This window comes from Notothenia rossii (assembly GCF_949606895.1).
Source record: "Notothenia rossii genome assembly, chromosome: 7".
Classification (NCBI taxonomy): domain Eukaryota; kingdom Metazoa; phylum Chordata; class Actinopteri; order Perciformes; family Nototheniidae; genus Notothenia; species Notothenia rossii.
The window spans coordinates 32785546-32812631 of record NC_136905.1 but is presented as its reverse complement, the minus strand read 5'-3'; the positions used below and the strand labels follow the sequence as shown (position 1 = coordinate 32812631).

Here is a 27086-nt window from a genome sequence, read left to right as displayed (position 1 = left end):
TTTTCTCTCCCACACGCAAACTTTCTTTTTGTGGTTGATATACTTGCTTTATATTTTGTTCCTAATTGGTATTTTCAGCAGTGTTTACAGAAGTCTGGAGAGCAGTGTGGGCAGAGGGTTCAGGGATGTATGCTGAGCCTGAGTGATGGATGTCCTATTTTAGAAAACCAAAAATAAAAATCAATATACTTTGCATTTGTCTGAAAAAGAGATAAACAAGACTTCCACCGATATAAACATCCCATCTGACCCGGAGCAGAGGTGGGTGTGAAACCATGCTCATTTGTTGAAGCTGAACTTTGATTGGCTGCCATCTTTAATTACCTTAAAAAAACCTGTGCCAGAATTGGTCAACTAATTTGCTCTTTCCTTAAAGCAGCAGAACGTGGGTCCATTGTCTCTGTATGACACATTCTACACATCAGAGACACTACCCGTCATTACTGGCAATGTGGCCTTGGACTGGCTGAGTCTTTGTTTCATTAAGAAGAGCACACAGACGCCTACTTCTCCTGAGCATCATCAGCTGCTGAAAAGGATCTCAACTTTTACCTAGTGTTCAGCTGAACTGAAGTCCTTAGAGACAGGAAAAAGTAAATGTTTCATCTTTCTTAATTTATTTACAAATCATCTGACTTATTAACATACAAATATTAACTACATTTACTTAGCACAAGTTTTGATTGCACTGTAAACAAGCTCTCTTTGTCTATTTTTAAACTCTGGCACCTCATTAACGAGAACAGTACATAAAAAGGACCATTATGAAGCAAATAGTTTTCATGTGATTAATTAAAAGAAACATCCGTATGACACCCTGCCTGCTGGGCCACGGGCCATAAGTTGAGCACCACTGTATCACACCATGTTGTTGTAGAATAGAACATTTGCCATAAACTTACTCTCAATGTTGTACAGAGATGGCAAAAGTACACACATCGTGTTTAAAAATACTCTGGTAAAAGTAGAAGTACTGACTTATTTACTCAAGTAAAAGTAAAGAAGTATGGGCTTTGAAATGTACTTAAGTAGAAAGTACCCATAACTACCAGCTGTTTTAAAGAGTACCTCACCTAACTTTATATTAATAGAACACTAATGTCATTGTTAGCTAATGAATGTTTCCATGCTGAACAACGGCAACATGACAACGTTTTCATTGGTCCCTCTTCTTTAGAGAAGACCAGGAAATGATGGATAAACGGATCGTATTCAAATCAATAGGCACGCAATGACTAACTAATAATGATCACGCCACCAAACACACATTCAAACTAAAGTAACCAACCTGTTTGGAAAATGTAAGAAGTAGAAAGTACAGGTATTTGGGTTCAACATGTAGGATGTAGAAGGTACACGTGTTTGTGTTCAAAATGTAAGAATTCAAAGACAAAAGTCAAAAAAATAAGTAGTGGAGTAAAGTACTGATACCAGAAAAATGTAATTAAGTACAGTACAAAAGTATTTGTACTCCACTACTTCCCACCTCTGATGTTGTATGATATTATTATGGTCTAAGATAGTATCAATCAACAGCTCTCCCCCAAATACAAAAACTTAAATTTCAGTTCAATTTAGAAATGACTTAAACTCAATACGTTTTTTCTGGTCCTGAAATACAAACCTAATTTCTGAAAATTAGAGCCCGTTGGATAGTTGTCGTTATGCACAAAATAAAAGAAGGTCAAATCAATTCAAAAAGGTGTACTATAATCCACAACAAATGGGATCCATTCAGTCAGGGCAAACCCTTTTAAAAAGTTATAAAGCTTTAAACATGTTGCTCAACTTTCCAGACATAAGACCCCCCCCCCTCCTCCTCTCTGCTACATCTGTGTGATACAGAAAGCATTGAGAGGCTGGGGGCGCCAAAATCTGTCACTGCTGGAGGCTCAGGCACCAGCTCACACACACCCTGGATGTTGTAAAGGATACACATTTGTAACGACTCAACCATAGACCCGGATGTGTATTATGGGATGGGCCTGTTTCCCACTGAGCTTTGCTTGCAGTAACCTGGAGTGCCCTTCCTCCGTCTCACTGTCCGGAATTAACTCCTCTGTCTCCCCGCCCCCCCTCTCTGTATTGTCAGTTGGCAGGCTCATTTGCTCAAGCTGGTCAACCTGATGCCCTTCTGCAGCCGTTACCATTGGCAGCACTTGGCACATTGCGCGGCTCACTGACATTCACTGGGCACACATTAGCTTACTCAAGTGTGATACAATTAAACTGGTGTAAAAGCTGAAACACACAGACATGGGAGTGGTCTTCTTTAATAAATATAACATGGTAATCTGTAGGGCTGTACCCGAATATCCAGTCGTTGGCCTACTATTCAGTTTTCAATTTCGTTATTCGGATATATTTTTTTTTAGGCAGCCGCAGTGCAGCACTTGTGCCTCTTCAGGGGGTGCTAACACTTAACCATAAACATTATCCTTTACTTTCTCCGTCTTTATATGTAGATATTACTTTTCTCCGTAATCTCCGCTCCATTTCTCCATCACGTTGTTTCCATAGCAACAACAACTTCCTGTCAACATCGCTAACTCTCGTTTAAAATAAAAGCATTTCCATACAAAATAGGAAGCCAAGCCAAATGACACTTGAGACATACAGTATAAACTATTGCAATGAAAGTAAACACAATATCCTTTTCACTTTCAAAGAACACACATTGGGTTATTTACATTAACAAATAGCTATAAAACAACAATACTGTAGAATAACAAAATGAATGCCTTGAATAAACCGAAATACACGTGTTGAGGCGCAATATTCGCTGCTGATTAAAAACATCAGTGTTTAAAATGAAAATAAACAGTTAAAAAAACATCAGTATTCATTTGTGTTCAATAAGAAAAAATGCAGGCAGTGTCAGAGGGCAGATGCCTACAACAAGTCACCGCTGTTTGTTTGTTTTTTTAAAGAAAGAATAGCTCCTAAATGGAAAGTGACAGCTGAAATGGACATGGCAAATGAAGACGGAGCCTCTGTGTCTCTGTCAATCACATCAAACGGACTCGCACCATTATTATTAAAAACCTACACTTTGTTTTTACTAAAGGATCCCTCTCAATCAGGCTCTGTGGCCTTCTCTTCGTTATTCAAATCAGGAAAGTGAAGTTAAACTTCTGTCTTTTGTGAATTCTTTCCATTATTTAGTATGTAATTATCATTAAAAGGCATGCTTTTAAAAGCATTGTATATTGTTTTATTCCACATAAAGCTGCAATAATCAGGTGGAGATAAAGGCTCTTTAAGGCTGGCACAGTTGTGGCACAGCAGCATTGTTTTGAAATACTGTTCATTTGGTCTGGTCAGTCTTAGTTGAAGTATTGTGTGAAATGTTTGTTTTTATTATTTCTAGTACATTATAATTCTTTATTCGCATAAAGTTAAAGGTCTGGCCATTTTAGTGTTATCATAATCAAAGAAAATAATATTTACTTCCATTACATTTAACTAAATAAAGAGTGTTGCTATTTTAGTCTTCTTAGATTTGAGTTTATATTTTATAACTTCTTTAATATAAGCAAGTACGTTTCTCCAAATACTTGTGATTGGGTTCATAAGGTGGGAAATTCTGAAACAGCGTCTAAGATTTTGACTCCTCTTTTTGTACACACATTTTTTTCTTGATAAAACTACATTTTAGTCTCTTCAAGATTACAGGTTGATATACCAGTTAGTAATAATACCAGGGTTGTTTTACCGTTGTCTTGTATTGATCATTGTAAAAATAATTATGTTTGACAAACTACATTTCAGAGTTATTGCAAAAAATGGTTACTGCAAATATTAGCTGTGCTTCTTCTGTTTCAAAATGAGCGTTATATTGCACCTTGATTCAACCCATGGAAAGCAAATCCTGCCATTGACAACTCCAGATACTCAATATCCCCACAACCATCAAACAAGAACCTCACTAATGTCCTTGGAACAAACTCTTCTTCTTCTTCTTCTTCTTCTTCTTCTTCTTCTGTGGTGGATGTGTGTTTGAAGAGGGAAGAGGGAATTTCAACTTTAACTCTTGTGTTTCTGTTTAAATCGTTTCTTTAACTGTATGATCTTTCGTTGGGATTTTTGTACCCTTTGCAAGTACGGTTAATTTGTTAATTTAGTGTTTTTCCGTGCCTCGTGGCGGGGATGGCGTCCTCCGGGGCGCTGCCGGTGTCTCTGAGACACGGAGTGCGGCTTGTGGCTCAGGCCGCAAGCACAGTGGAGCAGGTGCTGCTGGCTGTGGGGGATCAGGTCGGTCATGTAAATATCTCCTATGCTTCCCGCATGAACAAAGCGGTCGTGGTCTTTTTGAAAGACCAGAAATATGTGACGGAACTTATCGAGAGCGGATTAATGATAAACGAGGAATACATTCAAGTTTCACCGCTGGCGACACCGTCCACGCGGATCACTGTGTCTGGCGTTCCTCCGTTCATCCCGAATGAGGCGCTGGAACGGGAGCTGAAGCGTTTTGGTAAGTTTGCCAGTAGTCTCCGCACTGTTGCTCTGGGGTGTAAGGATGAAAAGTTAAAACATGTCCATTCTCTGCGGAGACAGGTTTTCATGTTTCTGAATTGTCCCACTCAGACACTAGATGTGTCCTTCCGGGTGAGGCACGAAGAGGGTTTTTATATGGTTTATGCGAGCTCAGGGAGCGTAAAGTGTTTTGAGTGCGGGGAGTCGGGTCACAAACGTGTTGCATGTCCACAGAGACGGCACGCCGCTCCGCCGGGTGCGGCTGGGCCCGGGGCCGCCGGGGCAGCCGAGCCGGGGGCGGCCGGGGCCGCTGGGGCGGCCGGGCCGGGAGCCGCTGGGGCAGCCGAGCCGGGGGCCGCTGGGGCGGCCGAGCCCGGGGCGGCCTGGTCCGCGGCAGCGGGACCCGGTGTCGCGGGGGCTGCTGCTGCACCCGCCGGGGCCCCGGTGGCTGCGGAGGAAGTAGGGATGAATATCGTGAGAGATGAAACAGGGACTGTAGAGAGTGTGGTGAGTGTGAGAGGAAAAAATGTGGAAACAGGTAAACGGGTGAGAGATGATGTAGCAGGACAGGTGAGGACTGGTGCTGTGGGACAGGTAGAGGCTGTTGGCACACAGAAGGAGCTGCCGTCTGGCTCTGGGCGGAAAAATGAGCTTCAACAGGCTGCAGACAATAATGAGGTGACAGAGATGGACACAGACGGTGAGGGGGATTCTGACTGTGTTTCATTTGCAGATAGTCTTTCTCAGAACGCAGAGATATATTCTTTGGAAGAGATTAATGTCTTTTTAGACGAGTCTTTTGGCAAGTCAGTGGAAGTGAGAGATTTTTTCCCTGACATTGACAAGTTTCTTCATACAGTGAGAACTCTTCAGAAAGTTGTAGGGTTAGACCTGCTGGATGAAAAGAAACGTTATCGTCTCAGGAGGCATGTAACTGCTGTGAAAAAAAATACGACAGGAAGCCAAAGAGGGAAGAAACTGAAAAGGTCTAAATAATTTCAACATGATCATGCAACACTGGGTGTCTCCTCTCTGCTGTGTGTACCTGTCTGTTCTTTCTCTCTGTCTCCTTCCTCTAATGCAGGCTTTAAGGGTTGCTTCCTTGAACATGAACGGGGGTAGAAGTGCACAGAAAAGAGCTTTAGTGTTAGAAGTCTTTAATCAGAAAAAATTAGATGTGATATTTCTGCAGGAAACGCACAGTGATAGCCTGAATGAGACGGACTGGGGGATGTGGTGGGGGGGTCAGTATGTACTCAGTCATGGCTCAAACCTTAGTGCTGGAGTAGCTGTTTTATTCTCCCCCTCTCTAAATGTAAAGATTTTATCCAGCACTGAGATAGTGGCAGGTAGAGCCTTGATGGTGAAAGTAGAACTGTTAGAGTTCATTTTCACTTTTATTAATGTGTATGCACCCAATCAGGGCCCTGCACGTGTATCTGTGTTTCAGTTATTAAAAGACAAGCTAGACACTAGTGTACAGGGGGAGTGTGTTATACTGGGGGGGGACTGGAACGTTTGCACTAATGTCACTTTAGACAGAATAGGACGGAGCCTCATCCTCAGTCGTCCCTTTTACTGTCACAGGTGATAAGAGAGGCTGACTTAGTGGATGTGTGGAGGATGAAGCATCCCTCCGTTAAACAATACACCTGGATGAGAATGCTAGATGGGGGCGTCAGTGCAGCCAGGCTAGACAGATTTTACATGTCTTCTTCTTTTATTACTCGTGCAGTGAACTGTCACATCCAACCTGTTGGTTTTACAGATCATCAGCTAGTTTCTTTGGATTTGGTTTTATCCAACACAGAGAAACCTAGATCGTTCTGGCAGTTTAATGTTAACATTTTACAAGATTTGATTTTCTGTGAGAATTCTAAATTGTTTTGGATCAACTGGAAATCACAGAAAGAGTATTTTCCCTCCCTGAGTCAGTGGTGGGAGGTAGGAAAGGCTCAGATTAGAGTGTTCTGTCAACAGTATACAGCCTACTCCACTGCAAACATTAGGAGAGCTATAGAGCAGTTAGAGAGAGAGATCAGAGAGTTAGAGAGTGTGTCTGCTCGAAATATAGAACAGTCCCTCCTAAAACAACAACAGCTTAACTGTTTTCTTCAGGAGAAAGCCAAGGGAGCTCTGATCAGAGCCCGTTTTACTTCCATGAGAGACATTGATGCACCAACCACCTTTTTCTTCAACCTGGAGAGGTCTGTGGCCCAAAGGAAGCAGATGGTATGTCTGCGTCTTCCCGATGGACAGGTAACCTCTGAACCTGCTGAGATGAGGAGGCATGCAGTGTCCTTCTACACGGACCTGTTCAAAGCCGAAGGTTGTGACGTGGAAGCCGCTGATGAACTTTTTCAGGGTCTTCCACAGCTGAGTCCAGCCGAAAGTGACACCTTGGGCTCTGACATTACGCTGGAGGAACTGACCTCTGCGGTGACACAGATGGCCTCCGGCAAGGCTCCGGGCATAGACGGTTTACCTGCAGACTTTTTAAAACATTTTTGGAGCATTCTAGGACATAATTTGTTGGATGTATTGATGGAGTCCTTTGGGAAAGGGACTCTTCCAGCTTCCTGTAGGCGTGCAGTGATTTCACTGTTGCCTAAGAAAGGAGATCTAACCCTGCTGAAGAATTGGAGACCTGTGGCTCTCTTATGTACGGACTATAAGATACTGTCAAAGGTTTTAGCTAACAGACTGAAGTGTTTTATCGAACTTCTTGTTGGTACTGATCAAACATATTGCATCCCTGGCAGATCAATTGTGGACAATTTGTTTTTGATGAGAGACACTTTTGATGTTCGCAAACTGTACAATATAAATGTTGGTATTATTTCTATTGACCAAGAGAAGGCCTTTGATCGTGTGGATCACACTTTTCTGGCTGCCACATTGCAGGCTTTTGGTGTTGGGGAGCATTTTTTGTCCTGGGTGAAGTGTTTGTACAGTGATGCATGTTGTGTTGTGAAAGTGGGGGGAGGGCTGAGCAGACCTGTACCAGTTAAAAGGGGGATCAGGCAGGGCTGCCCTATCTCAGGCCTATTATATAGTATTGCCATCGAGCCACTTTTGTGCAGGCTTAGAAACCGGCTGAGGGGCCTGAGTCTGCCAGTGTCAGCTCAGGCCCCCCCGGTGGTTGTATCAGCTTATGCTGATGATGTCAGTGTTTTTATCCAGGGTCAGCGAGATATCCACGAGCTACAGGACAGTTTAGTTTGTATAGGAAGGCTGCCTCAGCCAAAGTTAACTGGGAGAAGAGTGAGGCAGTTTTGGTAGGTCAGTGGAGTTTAGAAAATAGGCCCAGTCTTCCTGGTGACCTCAGCTGGGGAAACGAGGGTTTAAAGGTCCTGGGAGTTTGGTTGGGGTCTGAGGACATGGTGGCACAGAACTGGGAGGGATTGCTGGGAAAGGTGCGAGCAAAATTAGCTAAATGGAAATGGCTGCTACCCCAGCTGTCCTACAGGGGAAGAATTCTTGTAGCCAACAATCTGGTTGCCTCATCTTTGTGGCACAGACTCCAGGTGTTAACCCCACCGCCGGGCCTCATGAAACAACTGCAGCGGCTCCTCGTGGATTTCTTCTGGTCGGGTCATCACTGGGTGCCAGCATCGGTCCTGTACCTCCCTGTGGCGGAGGGGGGGCAGGGCCTTGTGGACATTACTGCGAGGACTGCTGCTTTTAGACTGCAGGCAGCTCAGCGGCTGCTGTATGGTGCCTCTCCCTGCTGGCTGGCTCTAGCCCGGCTGTTGCTCTGGAGGGCAGGGGGCTTTGGTTTTGATAAACACCTGTTTCTGCTGAAGGCCCCTGCGTACAAGATAACTGGACTTGCACCTTTTTACTGCTCAGTCATCAATGCCTGGAAGATTCTGAGTTTTACCAAACCACCCGACCCCCGGCCTGGGATGTGGCTGTTTGAGGAGCCCCTGTTTGACACTGGTTTTCTTTCCGGAACCATTTTCTCTTCAGCCGCCCTAAAAAATGCGTTCATTGAAGCGGGAGTGGTAAAACTTGGCCATTTGACAGGGATCTCCACGGAAAAACTGGCTGAGGTGACGGGCATTCGATCAACTCGAGTTCTGGAGAACCTGGTAGAAGAGGTGTGGCAGTCGCTGTCGCCATCCCACCGGACTTTTGCTCTGGATGCAGATCTGGCCGACCAGTGGAGAAAGGGACATGATTATGTTTTTCCTGCCTTGAGGGTGGGTCCTGCGGTGGGGGAATGGAGAGAGGAGGATGGTCTCCTGCTATCACTGGGGACTCTAACACCTGGAATGTTCAGCTCCTGCAATGGGAAGAAGCTATATCTTAGCTGCGTAAAGGTGCTAAACCTCAGCTCGCTCGCAGGCGTCAGAGAGTCGAGGTGGACAGATGTGTTTGGTTTGGGCTCTTCCCCTCAGGGCAGCTGGCGGATCCTGTATAAGTCTCCCGTTGAAAAACGGATGGCTGACATCCAATGGAGAATTATACACGGTGCAATAGCCACTAACAAATACAGGGCTCATTTTGACCCAGGCACAAGGGGGGGCTGTCCGTTCTGTTTTATGGCAGAAACATTGGAGCATTTAGTGGTGTCCTGTCCCCGGTTGGCTGGTCTTAAAAAAATGTTACAGGAGTGGGTGGAGGGGTTCGGGGAGGTTTTCTCCATACCACTTTTTGTCCATGGCCCCAAATACATCCTGAAAAAGAAGGAAATCCTACTATTGATCAATTTCTTGTTTGCTAATGCAAAATTAGCAATCTGGAAAAGTAGGAAGAACCAACTTGCTGGAGTAGGGTGGACGGATGCAGTGCTCTGCGTCTGAGGGTGGAGCATGCATACTATACGCTGATCAATCATCTACAGGGGTTTCTGGATGTGTGGGCTGTTGGGCAGGTTCTGTGCTCACTGGGGGAAAATGACTCTCTAATATTGAAGTTTTAGAGGGTAGGTGAAGTTTTTTGTTTTTAAAGTGTGTAAAAGATGATGTTTTTAAATGGGTAAAACGTTTTCAAATGACATTTATTTGGTAGACGTGAAAATCTGTTTATTTATTTGATTTGTGTAATGTTTTTTGTTTTTTGTTCCGGTGTATAGTTAAAACAAATGGAAATAACATTTGTTTTAAAAATCAAAATCTTTTTCTTCTTCAAACAACAACAACAACAACAACAACAAGCCTCGTCATTACCGCTGTGTTAGAGAAAAGGCTATAAAATGGCTGAAAAGACAACATTAATGACTCCATAAAACCTAAAGATGTAAATGGAAAATGGCCTGAATTTAAACGGCGGCTTTATCCTGAGAGTGGTGTAAAGAGCTTTACAATGTGTCACAATCATCCATGCACACACGCACTTATGTATGCAAGAATAGCGGTGGTTGCGAGGCAGACTATGGGTGTTAAATCAGAGCAATGTTACATACGAGAGACTCAAAACTAGTATCTACAGACATAACCTATACATTAATGCATTTTGCTAGTTAGTATGGGGGGGGCTTCACTTCTGTGGTAAGTGTTGAACGTACACCATGGAGCTGTCTACATTAGAAATGTTTAATAGGAATTAAAGCACAATTACAGTACATTTGTATGCAACCCCCAATATAAACAGTTAAGCTTAAAAAAAATAATAATAAAAGGATCCTACATCTTCTTGAACATCATACTCAAGGTCTTTTGAAGGACATTATGGGCACAATCTCCTCAAAGACAAGGACCAAAGAAGGCATAGTCTGAGACACTGATCAGAATTTCAGAGACGACAAAACCACGTGTTGAGAGGTCACAGTCACATTAAGCTTGTAACCATATCCTATGAAATATATGAGACATTGAACGTTTTAAAACACATTCTGGGGCTTTTATTTTGGAGAACGAGGTCCATCTGTGAACGCTATGCATCTAACCCTAACCCTGTTAACACAGAGCGAATGTTGGGAGCTTTTTATTTTGAAAAACAATGAAGCCTTGCTCCAAATGTCCTTTAAAAAAGCTGTATAATTCTGTGCCTTTCATTTTAAAACAAGGTACATTTTCATTTTCATTTCAAACCTTTATTTACCCAGGTGTATCCCATTGAGATCATTGAGCAGGGACCTGCTCAAGTAGTTCCACATGAAACATAAAAACATAAACAGAACAACAAAAAGGACATCTTACAGCATCATTACAGGGATTACAATTTACAATAACTATCAACATGAGCAGGTACCAACAGCTTCCGGTTGAGTAGCATCCAACCGAGCTTTAAAAACATTTAGTGGCACCAGATTGCTCAGTTTCCATTTCAATTGCAGACTATTCCAAGACAGTGGAGCTGCACATCTAAAAGCTATCTTCCCTAAGACAGTCCTCGCAGTTGGCACATTTAATAAAACTACAGCATGCGATCTCAGGTAGTAGCCACTTACAATTCGCCGTGAGATGAGGGAGCAGATGTAGGATGGAAGTTTGAACATACATTGCCAGTTTATAAACCTCACCGTGAGTCCCTACTAAAAAAACTGTTGCTTTCTGATGGTTTTATTTTGAAATAATTCCGTCCGAAGTGTCCTGTAAAAATGTTGGTGCCAACAAATGTTTATGAGGCAGTGGCAAGCCGTCATCTTTGAGGGCCTAAGATATTCTACAAAATAGTATTTTAAAACATTTTTAAAAAATATATATTTTTTAAATATATATTTTTCATTAGTTGTACAAAAATAACTTGATTTAATTGTATTTAAAATAACATTTCCAAAGAGATAAATCCCTCGTCTCTGTGAGTTACTGTGAAGACAGGAGCTGATTGGTGGTCCTGCTGTAAATTCACAGAGGGTCATGTCAAATGACAGTACATTTGACCAATCATATCTTCCCTCTAAATGGGTGGGCTTTATTTTCGCAGACTTTATGACAAGTTCCGCCCACTGGGAAGTTTATGCATGTGTTATAACAACGGGTCAAGATTTCCATAGCAACAACAACTCCCTGTCAACAGCGTAAACTCTCCTTCAAAATAAAACCATGTCCATACAAAATAGGAAGCCAAGCCAAATTACACTTAAGAAATATACACTACTGCAAGGAAAGAAACAATGCAATATCCTTTTCAATTTCAAAGAACACAAATTGGGTTATTTACAGGTGTTGTTTTGAGTGGTAGAGGTTCGCTGTCATTGATGCGTTTTGTCTCCCAGCTGCCTGTCTCCCTGCAGCAACAGCAGCTACACTTGATATTCCAGACACAGCTCGGCGCTAACGGGACATCTGTTAGCTTCCTGCAGCTCGTCCTCCACTAACACACCTCCCTCACAATAAGGCATACTCTGAGCTTCCATATTAATTAGCAACACAAACTGATGGAATACATTTTAAGATGAGATTTTGGTGCACTCTTCGTCTACTATTCTGAGATCAAGGGAAAGTTGAATCGGGTTGCACGACTGTATTCTTTAAGAGCACTTACATTTCCTTGTAATGGAAATTCTTTATTGAGCATAATACTGGAAGCTGGAACTGATATAATATTTACAATATTGAAGGTTTTTTAAAAAAGGCTTTGCATACGTATTGTTTCCTTTGCCGTCACATTGTATGCCACCATCTAGGCTGCTCAAATCTCCTCCAATCTGAATATGACGGGTTTTTAGACTGTTCATAAACACATTTGACTGTCAAAATATGTCAACTCCAAAACAAAGGCTGCACCTGAAGATTCAGATGGACAGGCTGTTCCTATCTGCCTGGAGTGACCCAATATCTACTTAAATGATTTCTAACATGAAACAGGAGATTCAAATCTCAAAATATTTATAAACTCTAATATTTGAACATCATTACCTCTCGTAATAAAGCTGGAAAAAATGTACACAAATGTATCACATTAGCAAGTTTCACCCAAAGTCGCTCAGGTCATACCAGCGCGGATGTTTACCAATAACCACATGGCAGTGAAACGGCAAAAAAAGCTGACAAATTGGCACAAGCTGCTTGTTTTGCACTGAATGGAAACCATTGAACATCAGTAAAACCATATCTACCTCAGTGTAAGAGCAAACTTAATCCAAGACAAATAGTTCTTGGACCATTTGTTCTTTAGCTGTGGTAAAGACGGAGGGAAGGCATTTTGCTCAACCACATGCTAGGCAGGTTCTTGGAAGTTGCACAGGAGTGTGAGATAGTGGACAGGGCCACCACTGTAACAGCACAGATAATAACCCAGTGTAGCACACAACACACAGAGGGTGATCACACATCTCTTTATTACACCACGTGTGTATTTATTTAATCTACCGGCAAAATATAAGTAAATACTAGAATTTGAAAGATTAATTATTCTGATTAACGCAATTACTTTTTTTCAACTGATTGACAGCAATAGTAGATACTACCAGATAGGAATTAGCTTAAACATGACTCATCAACCCTCTTCCCGAGTTATATACCTGTATGCTTAATGAAAACCATGTATATGTAGATACAGGAGGATAAGAAAAAAGTGGCTGAGCCGCAGATCGATCTAACACCGGAGTGGAGGGATCCTATGAGGCCTGGAGTCTGTTGCCCTGAGGCTGCCAGCAGCGCTTCATCAGGTTCTTCCAGAGTAGAAGCTGCGGGCAGCTTCAGTACCACACCCTCTAATCTAGTCCCCTGCTTCAGAGAAAGATTCAAATCGCTCCTCCTATGCCGGTTGTAATGCTGTCTTCCTCTCTGCGCTGGTGCCGCACTGCTCAACAAAAGGTTTTCGATTGAACGATGAATTCCTGCTGAAGATGTTGGCCCATCAAAAGAACAATTGTCCCCGTGGTGGACAGGGTTCTTTAGAAGAGAGATCAACCATTCAAATACTGGCTTGTGATTGCTCAAAATGACAGAGGTCACCAGTGAAGGGCCCTTTTCTCTCTGCCATTCACTCTCAAACACTCTTTTCTTTCCTCACTGCTCTGCACATCACCTATAATCACACAGCACGCTGAAAAGGAACCATTTTCAAGCCTCAATACATTTGACTCAGGATTATAAACATGTTTACATTAATTGACTATTCAAAAACAAGGCAATTTTAGCAAACCATGGAAGTCTTTACTAATAATAGAGCATTCTGTAGGATGACAGATAAACGCAGAAGCATTCAACAAAAAGAAAATGCTGAGAACTCTTCATGCTTCAAAGGAAAAAGCAAGAGCTGCGTTGTAAATCGAAAATTTGTGATCATCACACCTCACTGACTAGCAAAAAATTCCTTCTCTCCAGGCGCGTTAAGAACAGGCCAGTCATGCCTGAGACTGCTTCAACTCTTAGCCAACAGGTACCACTGAAACCATGAGGCCACAGATTACACACTCCAACAAAGGCCATTTTAAAAATACTTAATATGGCTGAATATCAGTTATTATTACCCAAACTAATACCATTCATCAATACCCTAGTAATAGCTGCTGAGCACTTTTGGTTAAGTCAAAAAGCTCTTTATTTTTCTCATACTGCCTGCACTGCAGCACCTCTTTTCACCCTCTGTCTGAAACCAGAGCCCAGTCTGCTCTGATTGGTCAGCTCTGTTGTGATTAGTTACCCACTTGATGCTCTTAAGCATATCAAGTACAATGTGTTAGAGCGCTAGCCAGTAGAAGCACGTCACTATGTTACGTAAGTAAACAAAGGAGTCCAATCGAGGCGTTTCCGGACTAATGTTTATTTCTTTTAAAAGGTTAAGATATAAGGTATTGATTGTTAATGTATGATACCTGGTAGAACAATATGTAAACAAAAAACTGACCCTCTTTTAAAAGCTGTAATGTTAGAGTAATGAATACATTAATGCATACATTGTTATAAGCTAATAATATAATGTATAGGCCTATAATAATTTTTCAAGCTATTGTGTTTAACGAGTAATATTACTTTTAGTACCTTACGTTTTATTTAAATATTAGAGTACTTCTTCCACTACTGAGTATTCATGTGAATGCATTCATGCTTGCATACACAGGGACTGCATGTGATCTTGTTTACCTACTGTGTTAGACCCATGTTGTGGATTTGTTGATTATTGATTTGTTAGATTTAACTGCTCATTTTTGGTTGTTCTTGTTGTGTTTTTCTAAATTATGTTAGGTAACTTTTCTTTTTTTGCCATAGTTTTTTTTTCTATTGAAGTCAAAGAGGAGATCAGTTGTAAGCCTGTTGCTTCTTAACAACTCCTGTCACATGTCTCATTGTTTTCATTACCTGGATTTTATGCAGTCTTATGTATATGCAAATAAAAGCAATCGCATCACTCCACATGCAGTTAAGTCTCAAATGTGGGGGGTGAATCAAATGTTTTCTATGATTCTCGCCAGCTTCTCAAAGCTGCTCTACAGGTGTTCCCAGTATTGTGTCAACCTGCTGCAGGATTTGCAGTGAGGGTAAGGATTAGAGTGAGGATTAGGTGTATTCTGGAGGAAGGGTGAAGGTTAAGTATGTTGTGGTGAAGGTCAGAGTAACATGCTAAGTCCACAGTGGGAGGGTCAGTTTGTGTTTACATTCTGATTTCTGTACCAACATGCAGTAAAAAAAACGTCAAAAAGCAAAATTGTGTCAATTTCTTCTCCTTCACTGGCTGCTGATGGCCACTGGATGCAATGTGTTAGCATGTAAGGCTGCCCAACATTACAGCGTACCCCCCCATTATAAATCCCCCGGTAAGCCTCTAGCCTGTCTTCGTTTTGTCATTGTCGTGTTGACTCTCCCCTACTTCCCTTCTTCCCCCCCCCCCCAGAAGCGGGGAGTCGAAGCACGGCGGGATAGAGCAGCAACTCCCCCCCCCCCTCTCGCTTTCCTGCTCTCCCTTGCTGTCTCACTCTCCCCCCCCCCGGAACATCTTCTGCACCACTGCTCTGCCACCATTAATTCATCAGTGCAAATCACCGGCAAACTTCCTAAACAAACAAATGTGCTGACTTCTGTTGCACAACACACAGGTCATCCGAGTAGAGACCTTGTCAGGAACAACACACACTGCGCCGAGTCTCTGTCGGACGCACTGAGGGACGCTGTATCGACATGTGCTGCGTGACCTAGATGGGAACAGACAGCCTCTCTTTGTGTTTGACCCGATAGCTGAAGACATAAATACTTTTGTTTCCCAAAAAATAGCAGTGCAGATGTGACCCTGCTTAATGATAAGTTGCTAATGTGTTTACCCTCTCTGTAATTCACATCTGGTTTGTTTACCTCACTCCACGGTGAAGCCCCTCAGGGAGCGTGCACACTAACACTATCTGCTCCAACAAAAAGAAGTGGGTAAACAAATCCTGTGGTCTCGTGGTAATTTACAGTAGTAGATACTAATCTGGGAGGCCCCCTGCTGTTTGCTTTGTACATTGAAAAAAAAAGCTGCTATAAAAAGAAGGATGAAACCGAATATCAAATTTAGAATGAGAAACAACAGTCTTCGCCTTCCTAAAAAGGAAAGACTGAAGAAATCCACTGATAATACAAATACAACTAAGTTGTAACAACACAACAATACCAGCGCATTCCTGAGATGTATCCCAAGCACGATTAAGTGGAATGACTGTTAAGAATGTATAATTGGACTCAAACATAGAGGCAGACTGAAAGATTATAATTGGTATTGGCTAGGTGAAGCGTGAATAATGTAAAATTAATGCCTTCACAGTTACTCCATCCTGCAAACAATTATAAATGATATTTAAACCTGTAAGACATGTTACAGTGTGAAAAATGTACTCTGATTGTATAATGGTGACACTATTTCTGATTGATCTTAAAGATATCTGTTATTTATTATGTCCAACTAATGTGCCAATAACTGTCATCTGTGAAAAGCTAATAATGTTAGGCCAAGTGAAAAAAGATATCCTGTTTTGCAGTCAAAAATCATTCTCCAAGAGATTTAAACATGACTGTTTTTTCCTTTTTAAAAGTACTGAAAGCAACAAAGACTGTAGAAATTCTGATATTTTCCAAATGGAAGTGTTTGATTGACAGCTGAGTTGGCGAAGCACATGGCAGCAATCTAAAGAAACATATGCTGGGAACTGTAGCTAACAAGCTAGGGAAAGGCAACGTTCTATCAACAGTGATGGTGAAAAGACGACAACATCATTTGTCATTTAAACCAAGTTTCAACTGAAATATGTAAAATGTTATTGCTAAATGCAAACGCCTATTCTGTCTATCTTGACCACGAAGCAAATGTTTTCTTGGTAAAGCAACAATACCCAGAATGCACACAGCTGTGCAAAATCACATGCCATTTAATTGTGGGTAGACTTTCAAAAGTGTTGGAAAAAGAAAAACTACAAAGGGGATGTTTATGAAGTATAACAGTTATTTTTTCAGCTTACATAACCTCATCAGCTGGATATTTGTCAGAGTTTAATGTCTTTGGACGCGTCTGAAGAGCTGACTGCACACACACGCAGCATGTTGTTGCTCTGGGGTTCAATGCTAATCAAAAGCGACAGGAAACAATGCAGCTGCCACACGCATGACTTTGGAGGACACACACACACACAGGTGATTCGGTTCTTATTAATTCATGGCTAATAATCAACATACAGAACACTGCATAATTCATCATTTTGATCTCCATCCCTTTTCAATTAAACATGCAACGAATCTAACCAGCACATATTCCTATAGGCACAAATACTGTACTGTTTGCAACATACAGCACATGTACCAACACTGCAGTATACAGTACATGTCCAGGAGCCTCATCAATAACTCTCCTCATTGGGAACAGATGTGGGCTGTAGAGTGGTGCAGTGATGATGAATTGTTGTGGGCCAACCCGGAAGTTAGCCGCAAGGGCTATCTTGTTAAAAAGCAAAGGGATTTCGGTATATTGCAGAAAATGAGCTACATTTAAAAAGGATAATCCCCACATATTTACACAACACAGACCGTTTTTTGAAGCTTAAACGCTATAGGAAGAGATAAAAAGCTAACATAATGCTACAAGCTAACTACAGCGCGTACGGATGCATCACCGCCGCTAAGCTAAAGTGAGCTAACGTTCGGCACAATGACGTTTAGTTCTCTCAATTGCACAACCACAAACACGTTAAAAAGGCCCTTGACTTCGAGGCGGGGGGAATCAGAAGTGGTAAAATACTTAGTCTTTTTCGAGTTTTAGGACTCATTCCGGCACCTCTCTTTTGTAGACGAGAAGTGAGTAGCTTCAAAGCAAATCCTCTCTCTGCATGTATTTGTGTGTCCATCTGCACATTAGTCATGTTAGAGGACATGTGAACAGATTTACTGTGGTGATATAAGGCATCACGGAGTATTTATTATCCCTGGGGAGTTTACATATGATGGCGTTGACATAACATACAGCATTAAGGACAAGTAATCTCTATCCAGCTTCTGATGATTATTAAGCCACAGGGGTGTCAGTAAGTCGAGTGGTTGTAGATTCATCTCACATGCCAGGTTCAATCTGCAGTTGAAAAGCATACTGAATTCTGATGTTTTTCCCTCGCAGATTGGATTTGACATTTATGCGTTCACCTAAATCTTATGCTAAATCCCATACATGTATGAACTGTGGCCATACGCCTGAAGTCTAAACTGTCCGATTATGTCATTTTTATGGGAATGTGTGACATATCTGGGTCTACCTTGTTAGAAAATACGGAGGACAACTATTCATGCAGCACGTGCAAAGACAGCGAAAGTGAAATGTTAATTAGCATTAGCAGATCCTGGTATGATTCAAGAGAATATGTGGCCATATGTCCTCTTCCTCTCCCTGTTCTTCCAGAATGTCATCAGGCAGCGTATCTGGGCCACCAAATCCCTGCTTAGAGTGTAAAACCAAATCCACTCTTTCTGATCAAAGTGGATTAAGGGTACAGTGTTGAAGATTGGAAACATGTCTTGGAGTGCTCATTTCACTTGATCTTGGTCTGAGTCAAGCGAGGTGTGTGTGTACTTGCGGATCTAGACCTACTTTAGGCACCAAAGGTGGACCGAGTCCTGACCAAATCATTAAGACCAATACAATCCAATAAGTAAATAATACATTTTTATAGTACATGTTAACTGGCAGCTCAAATTGTGGTTTATATCTGCGTAACGGCCGTAACAACAAAACCTCTCTTCAAAACAATGATTTTTTTGTCTTGGCAATCAACTGGACTAAATAAAAAATAAAAAAAGTGAAGCATGTGGTCCTAGTACACGTGCCAAAACAAATGTTGAGCTGCTAGCATACATTATTTGCAACTCAGTTGGACAAATCCACATTATTGGAACCCATCTTTCTTTTCCCTGGCTACAAGTAAATCAATTCAGAAAGACGTGGTAATGCACAGAGGTCTAGTTACAACAGTAATAATTGAGTTAGCTATTGGATCTTTTTTTGGCTAATTCTAACATAAACACGTGCTTAAGAACTAGGCCAAGATGTGAGACAAAAGTTTTTAGTTTTCTTTTTTTAACTTCTTTTATAATCCTTTTGGATTTTATTAGACGGTTTGAAAGCAGCCTAACACTATCCTCAAGCTAAAACAAATATGTACTACTAGCGAACTAGACCAAGTTGGACAAAAGTTATCCTTTTCTTTTTTAAATAATCTTTTTGGACTTCATTGGACAGTTTGACAGCGGTGTAGTTTATAACAATAATAGCTTAGTTAGCATTAGCTAACAACTATCATAAGCTACAACAAAGATTTACTTAAAACCTATGCCAACAGGTGAGACAATTTGATTTGTTATAATCTTTTTGGACTCTTTGGACAGTTAGACGGTTGGACAGGTGAACAGGAAGTTCTAACTCTCACAGGCTCTAACCCATGCTGCTACCTGACCCCTACATATCAGTGCTGCTGTTACCTCAATAGGTCATTCAGTGGTTAAACTGACCGGGGATCAGATAAACGCCTTAGCAGCTTGCTGATCCTACAGTATGTGATTGTATGTGTATAAATAGCTAGAGGAGTGTTTCCTTGTTGCTTTAATGAGAGCAATGGTTAACTTCAGTGTCATTTAAGTGTAGCTTCTGTTATCAAAAGGGCGTATAGAATGCATGTATTGAATGCACGTATAAAGAAATGTTGAGAGTAACCAGGATATTTATACAGACAGTTTACTGTCAATGTTACAGGGCTAAATATGGATGGATTTACACCTTTGCAACAATGGTCTGCAACTGCCTCTACATGTGGTTTGAAAAATCCAATCTTTCTCCATATTGAATGCTGCTTGGATGAATTGACACTAGGTTGCGTTCTATATGAATTTTGTTGCATGGCATTTGCTGAAAAAATCTGATCTCTTTTGCAATGAAATATGGTATCCAACACAACATCCAATAGAGAATTCTTCCTTTCCGATTACTGTGAAACATGACAGCTATCATCCGTTTGTCTATTTTGTAACCACTATATGGTCTTAAAAAGTTATGATATGTCTATAACAGCTGTCTGCTGCTGGAGCTTTACAATGATTCAGGCAGATGGGCCTAATTTTGCGGCATCAAACTATAGCAGTGAGATGATCTTGCAAGTGTATGATGTGTCTGTGAAAAGCTAGTGTGCAAAGTGACACACTCCCGCTCCACTTCAGAAGCTTGTCCTTGCTGCCTAATGATGGCTGTACCATCTGGTGTCAAAACAAAGGAGGGCTATTTTCAAGTGGCCTGTTAAGACGCTATGGCCACTGCTGAAAAATTACCTGATACCTTGATGAATGCTTTCAAACTCATCTCCGACAAACCCATTGTGTTCAAATCTCTTTATTCGGCTCTTATGAGAGGAAACGTCAGTGTTGTTGATAATGTATTTTACTTTAGAAATAAAACTCTTGCCTTTCACAATCCTCTAACAGAATCGATTGATAGTGCTTCCACAACCACTATCCAAAAGATTGAAGGCTTTCAAGGCAGAACATATTGGAAAATTAAGGCTTTACCATGTGAAATCAGCCATCAGAATGTTCAGAGCTCAAGCCGGTAGAAGCTTCTAACAGAAACAACTTGCCATTATATCTCCTTTGATTCACTTGCTAAAGAGCCCCAATAGAACAAATAGCCCACCTCATTTCCCTAGTAGTAGAATCCACTTGCACAGAAATACTGTTTGATTACGCTTGTGGCTTTCCCACATTATACCGTCTCTTCCTTCAAAACAAACCTCAATTTAAAGTAAAGCTAGACACAGTAAACGAATGCAATTGCTCCTGGGTAAAAGAGAGTGGAGAATCCAGTGAATATAGTTGGTACATACCCAGGAGGTCTCAGAACGGGTTCCATTGACTCTTGCACACAGGAGATAATGGAATCGACTGCTCAAACTGCTTAACTTAAGCATAGGAAAAATGCCTGTCATGTGACCATGTCCTCATTAGGAGAGTGGGGCACTGTGCTAATTTATCTACCCAATATAACCCAGACTAGCGAGGATACACAGGCGGGGGGGGGGGGGGGGGGGGGGGGGTGAGGTGTGAGCTGGCCAAGCCGATTGGAGCCTGTTACTGATGCCTGAGACCTGAGGGGTGGGGGAGGAGGGGTAGTGTGTGTCTGTGGAGAGGTAGGCCTAATTCCAATTCCCTCACACACTTTCACTCCGTTTGTGCGTTCGCCACAGTAAGTGCCATTCCAAACTAACTAGTGGGAGGGGGTTAAAGATTTGAGTTTTACTTTTGTCATTATTTATAAATGTTTGTCCTAGTGATGCTGATTAAAACAGTTGTTACTAAAAAAGTTACCAAATGTCCTGTTTCTGCCAAAGAGAGGGGAGTTCATCCCAAAGCTTGCCGCTGTATTTAAACCCTCCACTTAAAAGAAGGGAATCTCATTCGGAGTTCAATGTGGGGGACAGAGTGGGTAGGGGGCAGTTTGGAGTTCGGCTGTACAGTGGAGGGGATGACAGAGGACGAGATTGAGATGGACAGGACGGAGAGGGAAAGGATGGGGAAGCTGCCAGCAGACAGCAGGCTGGTAATGCAGAAGCAGCAGAGAAGAGAAGAGGAGAAATGTTGGGACGTGATGTTTGATATGTGCCTTGTTTGGCCCGGTCCTTCCTGTGTGTCCCGTGTGGCCGAGGATGTGTCACCCGGGCCTCTTCCAGGTGGTAAAAGCATAAGGGATCCTGGTGCCACACACCGCCGTGGCTGCTGATGAGTCACCCTGTCTCCACTCTGGTTTGCTAGGACTGGAAACCACATGGCAGGCTCTCAATGTGTGTGTGAGTGTCCCTTCAATGCATTAGCAACCTATTTATTGTGATGGCATCTCAGCGGAGACGTAATTAGTAAAGGTATCTGGTTTATCTGTGATACGGTGATGAAAGAAGCCTTGACAACTTATTTATTAATTCATTTATGTTGTGAAAAACTAAACTAAAAGTCTTGTATGATTAGGAGACTACAGAAAATATTACTTTTAACTTAAAGATATAAGCATGAAACTCCTTTGGTTGATTACATACATTAAGACAACTTTCTTTTGTACAAGTTATCTGAAATGTTATGTTTAAATACGCTGATTGATTATCTTATTTGATATGTGCTGATTTCCATACATTTGGTCGGAACAGAAATGTTAACAGTAGATAAAGTCAGGTTGTGTCATTTTGTTATTAGAGTTGAATATTTTAATGGAGGGAATTTGGGATATCTCTTTAAATAACACCATCAATTATTGTATTCAGCCATTCGTTTGTAATATCTTTCAGGGTAAAAATTATTCATCAACTGACCCCTCTTTAAAAACCTTCAGAAAGGAATGGAAATGGAATTTTTGAAAGATGTGAAGTACTGAAGTTCATTTTTGAAAAGACAGTATAGCTGAATAGCATACTTTTTTTTTTAACCCTTGGATGCACGAGTGACTGGACTCACACTCTTCCATAAGTGGGTCAAAAAGGACCCGTATTAGAATAATATGTGTTTTTATGTCATTTTTGTCATTTTGGTTAAGAATATTATATTTTGGTTCACACTAGAAATATTTAATATTTCACCATTTATAATTTTAGAAGTTTTTTTTACATTTTGAAAAAAAACGAAATTCCATAGAAAATGCATGCGGATCATTTTTGACCCACTTATGGAAGTTTGGGGTAGTAATACAAAGACTACAATTTCTTAAAATGTACAACATTTAAATTTAAAATTTGAATGGCATGATATCCAAAACATGTTTTTTTGAGGAATAGCTGGAATATGAAATGATAATAAAATGTAATTACAATGATACTCTAAGAAAATCACCGCACCGGGTCAAAAAAGACCCACTTATGCATCTAAGGGTTTTAGGGGACGTATCATGCTCATTTTAAGGTTTCATATTTGTATTTCATGCCTCTACTCTGAAATGTTTACATGCTTTAATGTCTGCTGAAAGTCTGATCTGATTGGTTAGCTGGCTGGCTCTGTTGTGATTGCTCAACTGCTTAGAGATCATGTACAATGTGTTTGAGCGCTAGCCAATAGAAGCCCGAGTGTTGCAAAGTGAGGTCAGTAGGTTTCAGAAGTATACAAAAGCCTCTACTATCTGTAATGAAACTTCTCCAGATGATGATTTACATTACGATGATTATTTCTGTCCTACAACTTTTCTGAAATGTCACGTTTATATATATATATATATATATATATATATATAAACGTGACATATATATATATATATATATGCAAATGAGGCCTCGTCTAGAAACAGATGCAGACAACATGCTCATTAAGATGCTGATGTGGTAACAATGATAAGGTCAGGAAACAAAGAGCAAAGACAGAAATGTCTGCATCACACACAGCTCATGAGATGGCAGTATAGCTTAAAATGCATCCATGTGCTTCAAATAAAATGTGAAAAATATGGGTGACAGGCTGGAGGCCAGTAATCTCCCCAGCATTGTGCATGCCTGACGGAGGCATGGGTCCTGCCCCCCAGAGAGAAGCAGCTAACTAACAGGCCTGTTCCTGTGTGACAGCTCCTCTCCTGCAGGCCACAGCTGACCCAAATCTGTGCTTTATTTCTCCTCCGCTTTACCAACAACTCCACATCACAGTCTGGGACAGCGGGTACTCCCCTCTCTCAAATCTCAGAGCCATTGCTCATGCAATTATCATGCTGGGATAGCAGTTATACAGCCATACTTATACTGCCCCCTATCCTCCAACATGTGACCTTACCTCACTGTGCAGTTATATGCAGTAGGGTTTTTTTCACTTTCATGTTGTTTTTTAAATTCACATTGAGTCCTAAAGTCATATGTTCCTCAATTAGATACCAAAGTTATAAAGTCGCTTTTAATAGGACAACTTTGTGAACAGATACAGTAAATGTAGCCAAAGCACTCATATTTTGAAAACTAGATTTTTTTAGACTGAGCCTTTTACATTGCTGCCCCTTCCTTCTGGAACTCCCTCCCAAAACACATCAGAGACTGCACCCACCTCTCCTTCAAAACAATGAGTAAAACTCAGCTTTTGCCCTCTGATACACAAGCTATGAAAACCCCCTCTAAGACATAACATGGGTCAAAAATGACCCGTATTGACTTACAGTGTTATTTAATGCATGGTTGAGTGTTTCTTTGCTATATTTTTGGAAATCAACTTATTTCATCATTAAATATTCAAAATATTCATTAAATATCTTGTTTTTGAAAACCATAAATCATTACTTTTGTTTCTCCTTTGTTAATTACTAAACTAAAATAGTTTTTATAATATTACATCAAGTTTACAGACATGGGTCGAAAATGACCAATGTATGCAAGTGTGGTATTTAAAAAAAAAAGACATACTATAATAATGATTTTGTCAAAAAACATTTAAGCAGTGATTTGAATAACACATTTAATATTTGAAATGTTCATTTGTCACTTTGTCACACTCACACATAGCATACACCATACAACTGATCAAACTAATTTTGAACTTTTTGAACTGTTAGTGAATCTGTATTGTTACTGCAGTGAACTGTGGTGAATGCGGAATGTTTAAAATGAACTCATGACACTCATGAAACAAACTCATGAAATGAACTCATGAGTAAGTTGCAATCTAGTGCATACATGCCTCACAACTCACAACAACATGTTTGTGCTCCTTGCACACAGGGCTGGTGCACTTGGAACACCAGCTTCTGGCTTTTCGATCTTTGGCAGTTGGGCAGATCTTGCACCTCTTCCTCTTCACTTGGCCCTCCTGTGGCTGGGTGGTGGCTGCGCTTACTTTTTTTTAACCCACATCTTTCCATTGCCACTGTAATATGGGTTTGGAGGTGGGACGTGCCCTCCATGCATCTCCTCATGTGTGGCATGACCAGCTCTTTGCCCAGCTCCTTTATGAAGAGCCGCCGTGCATTAGTCACACCACCCATGTAACCAGGGTGTTGTGCAGTGTAGTAATTACAATGCAGTGGTTGTAATATTGGATCACTTCTGGCTTCCTCTTAACACTCTGGTCATCCACTGCTGTGTCATCATGCATTGTGCTTTAGCAGCACAACAGCCTTCCCCTTTTTCGGGACAGAGCTCACCATTGTCATGTTGCCACAGAATCCAAATTTGGAGCTGTACTTCTCTCTCAGTTTGTTTGGCTTCATGACAGGTGGTATGTCTGGCTTGTTCTGGCGAAGAGTCCCCACAAGCGTAAGGTTCTTCTCTAGGAGCTTCTCAGCCAAAGGAATGCTGGTAAAGAAGTTATCCATGGTTATGTTGCGACCTATGAACAGAACAAAAAAAATGAATGGTCAGTTTAGTCAACATGTAATTCTCTAAATTCTAACATTAAAATAAACCTGATGGAATATTGATTATTATTATTATGGAGTACTGCATTGTATTCCATTCTATGCTTATAAATTAATCAATTTCTCACAATGGTAATACAAAATGAAATAGACACTATGAGAGACTGGAAAAGTGATCTAGGTATTGTGCTAGAACTTCAAAAGTATATTCACTGTATGTATACTCTGTATTCTATATTCACCTGTGTGTCTTATTCCGCTGGACAACTGTTGGACAATATTCTCGCCAAGGTTCCTCTGAACATCCTCTCCTGGCTGTCGCCCTGTATAGATCATGCCATTGAAAGCATAATGGACCCTTGCATCGCACATCCAAAAGATTTTGATCCCATATGTATTGTAAGAACTTGCACCTTCCACGGAATGGCACAAGCTGCTCATCTATAGTGACACAATCACTGGGGACGAACACTTTCTTGCAATTGGCCAGGAAACAGCCCCATACATATCTGAATGCAGCCATGTGGTCTGTTTCCAGTCTAACAGCCCTAGTCCTCTTATCATCAAACCGTATGAGGCAGCAGATATCCTCATATCTGTGGAACCCAATGGTGGCCTTATACATCGGATTTTGCAGGGGATCCAGAAAGAGCTCCTGCAAGGCCACATCCTAGCTTTTGTCCCCCCCTGCAAGGAGGGTCAAACCAATAAATGCCGTGAATTCCACTTTGTCGAGGCATCTCCACTCTTTTCCTTTTGCTGCTGCGGCTCTGCGTCCCTCTAAGTTAGTGCATCTTAAAACCTTCTCTATGATGTTATCACTAATGAACAACTCCCAGGCATCTTTTGGTGAAATGATTGTTGAACCAGATACGGGTCCTGGACACCTCAGAGTCAGAATCAAGGATTGCTCCATCTTCCTTATCCTGTTCTTGATGTAAAATCTCGATGACCATTTCAGCCGTGAAACGTGAATGAGTGTGACGACGAGCAATACTGTGGATGAAGAAAATCAAAATAATATTTACAACATCAGTTGATAAATTATACAGTACACTTTTCTAATTCAAGTTTTATTTTGTTGCCCTAGTTGACATTAGCTTATACCTTTATATGACTGTATTTAAATGTATTTATTTATTATTATGTATGTATTTCCAGATTGACAAATGGGTTGAAAATAGTATAGCGTATTTATTGTGTAAGACATGATTACATTTCATACATGATCTGGCAAGAGAGTTGGCATGTAGCATTAGCTAACATTAGCGACCGCGATCTAGAATTGACCTAGCTAACACAAGCTAACATTAGCTAGCTAGAATAGAATATGCTAATTGTAATGCAAGCTAGAATAGAATACGCTAATGTAATATTTCTCTTTCCCAACAGGTAGGGATAATGTTCAAATGTTATGTGCAGTTATCTTTTCTCAATATCTTTTTCTTAGTAAAACAATTGTAGAACAAAACTTACAGTACATGAATCAGATCTGAAGATGCAGCCTGTTTCCTTCTGACAAGAGTGGAATGTGAAATGTTGTCCAGCTGTTTAGTTCTGACCAGCGCCATATTCTGACAAGTGAAAAGTTGTCCACAGTAAAAAATGTCCTAACTGCACACATTTTATAAATCAAAGGTTCCTATCAAATTCACACTTGCACGGGACATTTCTGACCCATGTGTGGAAACTTGATGTAGTGATACAAAACCTATTTTAGTTCCAAAATATAGACAGAGAAAATGAAAAAAAAAGTATTTATGGTCATCAAAAACAAGATATTTAATGAATACTTTGCAATATTACATGATGAAATAAATAGATTTTAAAAGATATAGCAAAGAAACACAGCCATGCATGAAATAACATAGGAAATGAATGCGGGTCATTTTCGACCCATGTGTGTAAATTTGATGTAG

At 41.0% G+C, this 27086-nt stretch overlaps 1 protein-coding gene across 4 annotated transcripts in view; it reads right to left on the bottom strand.

Annotated features, from left to right (window-relative positions):
* The window catches only part of oxr1a (oxidation resistance 1a), a 252747-nt gene that overhangs the window by 152504 nt on the left and 73157 nt on the right, over positions 1 to 27086 (bottom strand). For 3 of the 4 annotated variants that reach the window (XM_079692948.1, XM_079692951.1, XM_079692952.1), the window contains exon 1: positions 20693 to 20733. The exons of the other annotated variant lie outside the window; for it this stretch is intronic. In XM_079692948.1, coding sequence (XP_079549074.1) covers positions 20693 to 20718 — 26 coding nt within the window. In that variant the 5' untranslated portion in view covers positions 20719 to 20733. Of the gene's footprint in view, positions 1 to 20692; positions 20734 to 27086 lie in introns of those variants that run through there. 4 annotated transcript variants of the gene reach the window in all.